This window comes from Lygodium microphyllum, chromosome 3 (genome assembly GCF_053477565.2).
Source record: "Lygodium microphyllum isolate KBCC chromosome 3, Lygodium_microphyllum_v1.1.10, whole genome shotgun sequence".
Classification (NCBI taxonomy): domain Eukaryota; kingdom Viridiplantae; phylum Streptophyta; class Polypodiopsida; order Schizaeales; family Lygodiaceae; genus Lygodium; species Lygodium microphyllum.
In genome coordinates, this window is record NC_141137.1 from 174,430,695 (window position 1) to 174,439,443 (window position 8,749).

The following is an 8,749-nucleotide window of genomic DNA, read 5'->3' on the forward strand; positions in this document are numbered from 1 at the left end:
AAAATTGAATGACAATGATGAAAATACATGATTTCAAAAATCCTTTGAGAATGAGGTGGACTCATCCTTTTGTGGTGACTTGTCTATCGACCTTCCAGTGTATGCGGAGTTGTATCAAGAGATTAACATGGGACCATAGGGTACTTCATACTTGGAGCATCCACCTACTCAATTCGTTGACGAATCGCTTATAAGGATACATAAGATATGTGTTTTTAAGTAAGATCATTTATTAAAGATTTATATTATCATGCTTTGCTTAATTTATATTGATTATACTAAGATCAATTTTTGTCTGTGCAGGTGATCTTTATGTATATCTAGATCAGCACGATGAGTCGACAGGAGATCTTCACATGTATATCTCCAAATCGGATGGCTCGATTCAGAGATATGACAGACCAGGAGTTGTCTTGGACACCATCAAGCCATTCTGTTAGATCTACTTCGATGCGCTCTAATGCTTCAGTTTCTGGTAAACAAGATCGACGCTCTAGACTTGGGCCGGACGGAGGGAACAGTTCTAGGGGATGCTGGAGAGACATAGATGTAGTGAGATCGCGGTCAGCTAAGGATACAAGTGCTACTCCTCGCTCTCGTGCAGGTTCGAGAGAGTGTGACTCAAGTGGTTGTTGTGGAGGTACCGACGTAGTGTCTCCATCTCATCGTTCTCCTAGAGTTGTGTCACCTATGGGATTTGTCACACCTGTGGAGACATATACTCCAATCACTCCAGCTTTTGCTCAGTTATCCGCAGGTGGCACCCCTATGGGCGCTACTCCGAGAGATACTATTCCCATAGGTATACCAAATGTAGAGGGGTCTCCTATGGATATACCCAGGAGTGTGGTTGTAGATGGAAGAGGACACATATTAGGCATACCCCAGAGGGATATGAATATCCTTGTAGATGGTAGGATAAGAGCCATCATTATGAATGATGAGGGGATAAGGGTGATGGCTCGTATGAGAGAGTTGTGTCAACAAGTTTTTTGGCATAACGTCTTGAATCATTGGAAGAATATACCAGAGGGGAGCAAGGACTACATAGTAATATCCTTGCATGAGGAGTTTCCAGTACCCATCACAGCAAATCTTTGTAAGTTTTTCTTTTGTTCTGCTTGCTTAGTTTTTCACAATCATGTTTCTAATCGTTCCATTTTGTTTCCTTTGCAACACTCCATTACAAACCGCGATCCCACCAGGCTAGAGACTCAATATGCAGAGAGACATAGTCTCACTGCATTGATCGACTGATTGTATGGACGCAACAACCCTGTAAGTCACTTACCTTTATTGTCCGTAGTTACTAGTTTTAATTAAAATGCATTATTGTATGGTGAATTGATGTGTAGTTATTTCTTTTTTTACAAAGTTTGTTCGATACTCCTTTGCGGTGAAACGAGCTTTTGAATGACGAGGATCTATAGCTCGCCCTTAGATCCGTGCTATACACATGCTTTCCTTTTTTTGTCATGTGATTTATATATGCATTTTCTATACACTATGTTATTATCATCCTTTGTATCTTGCTATGATTATACCGTTGCTTTTATTATGCGATCTTGTATTTATTTTATGTATCAGTCTTATGGATTCAATTACACTTTGCATTCATTCAGACAAGCATCATACACATTACTGAAACTCTTTTGTATGGCCCAAATAAAGCACATAGTGCTATTTGTGGTAGGGTAGCTTGTTGCCTTGCCACAAATTTTTTTTTCCCCTATTACCATCGCTATTAGCGTCGCAAATTTACTACACGCATTGCTATCAGTGTCACTATTTGCATCGCTATTAGGGTCACATATGTTGCGACGCTAACAATGATAGCATCGCAAATAGCGATGTTGATAGTGACGCAAATGATAGCGTCGCAAATAGCGATACTAATAGCATGCGCGATTATGATAGTGATTGTTTTATGGCATCGCTAGTACTGATGTTTCTTGCGACGATGGGGACAAATTTCTCTATGAACATTTTTGTCACTTTGAACGTCGATATAAGGCTTGTATCTTGTAGTGGAATACACACAATGTAGCTACTTGATTAAAAGAACATATAATGCTAGAATAATTTTCCATAAAGAACTTCTCAGACAAGTATATAACCATTTGAAGATAAGATTTTTACATTTTGAGATCACTCATAAATTTTCTTTATGTTAAGAGCATTGACAAAAGGACTCATTGAAGTCTTTTGAGATTATTAGTATAAGCATGATATTTACATTCCATTTTCCCTAGAAAATATTCGAGGAAAAATTTAACCGTATTGTTTCAAAGTTTTCAAGTTAAAAAGATGATCTTTATAATAGTGTTTTTGCCTCCATTTTAATATTCAAAGACACCTCACTGTTTTCTTGAAAACATAGCATTTTGTTTATTGTTTACTAAAAAAGAAAGCTTAATCTTAAAATCAATGCTTAATCACTCAAACTCCTTCTATGGAACGTGACATACTAAACTGGATTGATTGACTAGTAGGTTATGCCAACTAACATGTGTAAAAAACTTATATAGTTTTTGCATATAAGTTTTAGAAGACGCTTAATAAGATCAATTTTGACTCTAGAATCTGTGTCACCAATTACATAATGTTAAGCACTTGTTTTTTTGTTGTCTAATTCAAAGAAACTTGTTTTCTTTGATGAACTTAATCTAAATGTGCCACTAATTGCATAGTGCTAAACACTTGTATTTTCTTCTCTTGTCCAAAGAAACTTGTTTTCTTTGACGAAGTTAATCTACACATGTATGGCTTGAAATGTTGGCTAAGAATTGCATTTCATTTCTTACTCTTCGTAATGTATGAGGGATAATCGATTGCAATTACAAAGCTGCAATAATATTGCCCATCATAACCTCTAGAAATTCACTCATTTGAACTCGAGAGTGGATAGGTGTAGGATAGACACATGTGCTCTTGAGTGAACCTTGTTGGATGCTATCAAAGACAGCAATACTTGGACCCACCCCATGGATGGATGCGCAACCCACATAGTCCAATAGGCCCACTTGTCTTGCATCATCTTCCACATTGTCATCAAACAAGGCCTCCTGGAATAAGACCATAAGCGATGTCCTCAAGGATGACCATGGGGTTAGTTGAGGAAACTGCATGGCTTGACACATGAGTAGATTCACATCCCCCATGTCTGTCCAATGTTTTCTATTCGATAAGGCCTTGTCCAGAGAATTAGAGCACCTTCTTGCCAACTCCCAAAAATCAACATCCTCATTCACACAATGTGTGTTTAGAATGGCGGAGTGGTAAAAGCCTACATGGAAACAACAAAACCCTTATTTCTTCTAATGTGAGGTTATATGATAAAACCAAAGCAAAAGCTACATCAAGACACTCATTTAAGAGTTCATAATGCCCTTGAAAAGCCAGGATTTTATTCCATACAATGAAAATTTTGGAAGAAAGTCTACAAGTTTGCAATACACAATTTTAGAGCCTGCAAACCTTTTTTTAAAGGACCAACAAGAAATAGCAATAACTCACAAATTCATTAGCAACATGGGCAAACTTTAAATTGGAAGGCTTTTCAACATGTTTTTTTTTAGAATTAGTAAGAATAGCAAAAAATTCACATACCGATGATGGAGCCCTCAAACACTGGAGCTAGAAAAGATCGACAATCAATGAGTGTGATGATAGCAAAATGTTCATTTCGAGATCCCAAATGCTTCAACATTGTAGTGGCTTTGAGCCCTGCTGCACTCAAAGCTCCAAAGCGATTGGTTTTATGGTTTTGGCATGCCTAAACAATCATACGTAATTATATAATGACATTTGGGATGTTTATAAGTTACCATGAGAGACTTTGCAAATCCAAAAGTAATGTCAAGGAAAGACACATTATACACACAAATTTTAGTGTGTGGGTAACATCATGACACCCCTATTAAACAAAGCCGTTATTCTTGAAGAATGGCATTTTTTCTTGAAAAGAACGATGCAAAATTAAATAACTCATCACTAAAGGCAAATAATGCAAATGCAAAATGTTAAATGTAAAAAGCTTTATCTCCCATATGAAAACAAAAGGTCTTTTGTCAAAGATTTACAAAAGTGATTATTCGAGTGCAATTATTACATACAAGAGAAGACCAACATTAAGACAACAAGGTTCAACTAACATGTCATGTTATTCTATCTAGCATGTGCTTTTTGTCCTTTCAATGTGACATTTAGAGACTAGAAGGGAGAAAATTGGGCCATGTGGTCATCCTTGTTGTTTTGTTTCTTCGTATAATTTGAAGGTAAGTTATAATGTTTTCATTTATTGATTCTTTGCTTGATAGTTAAAAGGAGCATAAATGTCCCTATTTCCATCTTAAAATGTGGGGTAATCACACATTGATTGAGTAGGTATGCATGACATAGAAGGCTATTTGGCCCTAATGTACACATTTTACTAGGAGCTTGGTACTCTCTCTCTCTCTCTCTCTCTCTCTCTCTCTCTCTCTCTCTCTCTCATACTCATATGTTATATAAGTTACACACCAATCAAAATAGTTGGGCGAACTAAATGCAAAGACCATTTTGGGACAAAAAATGTGAAATGCTTGGAATAGCTAATTGTAGTGGTTCCATGGACCGTGTTTCGACCCCTTAAAAGGCATTTAATCATAGCCTACTATGTTGTTTGTGCTAGTCTTTGACGTTGAGTTGCAAGCCAAGAATTAGAGGAGTTTTGTATTGTGTTGCTTGTCTTGTTTTTTTTTTCACCCTTTGTGCTAGAGAGTGAGGCAAGCCAATCATTTGGCTGCGTGGGAACAATAAAGGCAAACAAGGTTCAAGAAGCTAGCCATGGGGGCAAATCCAAAATAAAGAGACCCCATCAATTTGTAATCAAGCTACTCTAAGATGAAGTCTGCCTTAGATTGTGTGATTTAGAGGACGTTACTCCACAAAACTTGTCTCCTCCTTAGGTGAGTCATTGAGAAAATTAAGCTTAATCATTGAGAGAGCTTACAAGTAGTCTACCTGCATGAGCGATTGGGTGTGCTCGACGCTGAGAGTGTGGCGGACAATCTCGGAGCGGCGCGTAGGGGGTGGGGACTTATGATGATGATGGTCTGTGTACTGGGGCTGGAAGGGAAGGAGGGCATGGCGGCGAGAGCCGAGGGAGTAGCCCAGGAGGTCGACGCCATGGGCCCAGAAGGGCTTGTTGGCCTGGCCGGGGGGGATGGCATCCTCGATGGCCACAAGCTGATGCAGGGGATGCTGCGCCTTCTTGTCCTGGTCGTCTTCTTCTGAGCTTGTGAATTCGGCGGTCCGATGATTTGAATCAGCCGGTAGAAGAGAATGCACTGATTCGACTTCCCTGGAAGGAGATACGGGTATCGTTGTACTGGTTCGACGGAGTCGGGCGAGGCCCTGCACGAGCTGCGTGAGGATGGTGGCCGCGGAGGCGCGGTCGCAGATGGCTGTGTGCAGGCGCAGGACCAAGACAGTAAGGCAGGCTCGGCCACCACCACCATCATCATTATTATGATCATTTGCCCTCTTATACAGCCGCACGGCCATCATCGGCTCCGGATCGAGGCCCTCCTTTCTCTCGCCCCACCCCTCATTCTCCTGCAGCTCCGCCTCCACCACCTCTCGCAGCCACTCTCCTTCCTCGCTCTCCTCATTTCTATCGCAAACCACGACCTCTACCTTCGCGGTTGGCTTACGGGACTCGTCATCGCGCACCACTAGCACAGGCCGCCCCTCCAACCATGCCAGCCCCGAGCGCAGGCGCGGGTGCCTCGCCTGCAGCTCTGCTACCACCACCTGCACATTCGAGGCGCACAGCCGCGACGACTCGAACAGCAGGCCCAGGACTGTGATGCCCGTCCCCCCGCTCACGGCTTTGCACCAGCTCCACTCTGTGCCGCCTGCCATTCTGCTGTAGGGCGAGCTGCCCAGAAGCGTCCTCATGATTCCCTGCCTCTCCTCCTCCTCCTCCTGGTGTTGGTTATCCATCGCCTCCTCCATTCTCCCTTCCTCGCCCTGCTAGGAGTATATTCTGTCGGTCATAGATCCATTGTCTCTGGATACATGAGGATGGCGATAAGAGAACGGGCTTATCCTTTTCTCCTGCCTCTTGAGACCTTCCCTGCCCAGAGGCTTCCTGCCCTGAGTCCCCCTTAGACACGGACGGTGACCCGTCAACTGAGATAGCTTTTTTCGCATTTTTCCAAGAACTCTGTGCTGTGGTACCTGTCACATGTGTAATTTTCTGTTCTTTTTTTTATTACATATTCATATATTAAGAGGTATGCGCTAAAGCTAATACTCCGAACCACGAGCCTAGGCCCTACATGCCCGCATGTATTTGGCAACTGTTGTGCACATTTTGGCTTCTCTCTCTCTCTCTCTCGCCCCTATCCCATACGCTGTGGACTGTCATTTTGGATAGGATTAGCTATTGGTAGTAGATTGGGCTGTGGGGAGGCAAAGCTATCTATCCTCCACTCACATGTCATGCCATATATAGCATGGGAGGGGGCGGTCATTTGGCACAGCGATTAAGATAAAGAGGATGTACTAGCCACCCAAGCATGGTACACCTACACTCTCGCTTTGAGGAAATGCATGGTCTTGGCACTGCGAGTGGGAGGAAGTGAGGGGGAGCTGTTCTCACACCTAGACAAGAACGAGTGCTTCGAGGTGATAGATAGATGGAGAGCATCCTACTGCCACAAGGGGTAGTCACTTCTGAGATTTTCCTGCTCAACAAGGTGCCCGTCGAGCAGAAGCTGATGCAGTAGGTCGTCCTGTACAACGACGACATGGACCCATCGATGGTGATCAAGGAGGAGAGGAAGGTAATAGACCTGATGTGCCTCCGATTGAAGGAGTTTCATGAGACAATAGTGCACTTAGGAGATGACAGAGAAGCTATGGGAGGACCATGGGGCGGATTAGAAGGGGAGGTTCAAAACCTTCAAGGCACTAGCAGTTTATCTAAGGCGAAGGATAACACTGACATAGCTGTGGAGCAAGGGGATGGCGGTGGATTTTTGCATGCTATTGGATAGAAGGGCATGCATGCATGGTGTCGGCCGTGGCACCATGCTACATGGCAGGCGAGAGAGCCTGGGCAAGACAACAACTAATATAAGGGCCTACGTGCGGAGCATGGACGACAGTATATGAGGGAAGCTTTGATTGCTGTGAGGGAGATCATGGACTTGCTAAAGCCAGTGCAGGGGTATCGCCCTACTGCCCTGGGATATCCTTCACTCGCGGAGGCGCTTCGGAGGCTCAACAAATCTTGGCCGCTACGGTGAGGTGGGGGGCGCCCTTTAATACATTGCTCTTGAGGTCCTCCCCCTCCTCTTCCTATCGAAATTTGGAGCCTTGGTGCAAACCTCTACATCCTCCTCTCCGGCTACCCCCTTGATCACCCCTCCTCCGCCCACATCTTCCGCTCCATCCAAACCCAACCCCCTCACTTGGCTCGCTTTCCATGGCCATTCGTATGTTGTATGCACTAGTCTCTCTCTCTCTCTCTCTTTCATAGATATCAAGAGAAGGATGGTGCTATCGTAAGGAGCTCTCTGAATCTCGAGAGAGGGGGGGGATGTAAGGGCTTTGTAGCTATACCATGCCGTTGCTACCGATTGCACCTATATAGGGAGTAGTAGTGACTCAAAGCCCTGCCTTGTTTCCACTCTACGTGTGATTCCCTATACCCAGTGGTGAACCCTCTTATGTGCGGCGTCACGAGGGTGTAGTCCTGGGATGTGTCTATGTTGTCCCGCTTTTGGATTGAATAATACAAGAGTATACCTTGAGCTCATATCGTGTTACCTTTTCTGTGCCGTGTTGAGTGCGTAACGAGTGCAGGTTTATCACACTTGGTATCAGAGCAACTCTTGCTCGGAGTGAAGGAGTGCTCACGGAAGCAGGAGGAAAGATCCAGTGCCCCGAAGAGATCGAAGTCGGAACGACCCACAGCGCGACGCCCCACGTCGTGTCACCCCACGTCGTGACGCCCCACGTCGTGTCGACCCACGTCGCGTCGCCCCACGTCGCGTCGTCCCACGTCGCGGCGCCCCCACCCCGACGCGTCGCCTCGGCGTGACGCCCCAATCTCGACATCCCACCGTCCGAAGACGTGACGCGGCTTCCCCGCGGCACGGACCACATCACCACCAGCGAAACGCGGCTTCCCCGCGTCGACACCACCACCAACCACATGGAGGAAGAAAGGGAGAACGTCACCCTCCCGACATTAGAGGAGAGGAAGAAGAGTAGGGGACAAGAATGGAGAGTGGCCCAAGAGGAGAAGGTGGCCGGACTAGAAAGACAAATAGATGGTATGTCAGGCATGCTAGAATCAATATGGAGGAACATGCAGATGAAAGAGGAAGAGGAAGAAAGGAGAAAGAAACTAGAAGTAGAGCAAGGCTATAGAGAATGGGTGAGTCAACAACAAGAAGAGGAGAGGAGACCGAATGCAAGAGGAGATGGATAGAATGGGTAGAGAGGAGTCATCTAGGAGGGCGCAAGATACAAGGAAGGAGAAGGAGAAAGTAGTAGAATTAGGAAGCAAAAAGAAAGACAAGAAGAAGGAGAAGCACCATCGCAAAGAAGAGGAAGATAGCAGTAGCTCAGAAGATGATTATGGAAAATTCAAGATGCCCCAACCCGCCAAGTATAAGGGAGAGAGAGATGGGTTCGTTCTGAAGAAATGGATCGCAGAGGTGGATAGGTACTTAAAGTATTCAAGAATCAC

General features: G+C 44.4%; 1 protein-coding gene across 2 annotated transcripts; it reads right to left on the reverse strand.

Moving 5' to 3' along the window:
- Positions 1-2,791: 2,791 nt before the first annotated feature.
- LOC148039228 (uncharacterized) lies at positions 2,792-6,187 on the reverse strand. 2 transcript variants are annotated; one of them, XM_087675108.1, is made up of 3 exons: positions 5,005-6,186; positions 3,610-3,775; positions 2,792-3,286 (listed from the first exon to the last, which is right to left on the reverse strand). In XM_087675108.1, the coding sequence occupies exons 1-3, from the start codon at positions 5,998-6,000 to the stop codon at positions 2,838-2,840; spliced, it is 1,611 nt and encodes a 536-aa protein (XP_087531234.1). In that variant the 5' UTR covers positions 6,001-6,186; the 3' UTR covers positions 2,792-2,837. The 2 variants fall into 2 exon arrangements, 1 of the variants encoding a protein (XP_087531234.1); XR_015690378.1 differs by having other exon boundaries at positions 3,149-3,286; positions 3,610-3,726; positions 5,005-6,187.
- Positions 6,188-8,749: the final 2,562 nt, after the last annotated feature.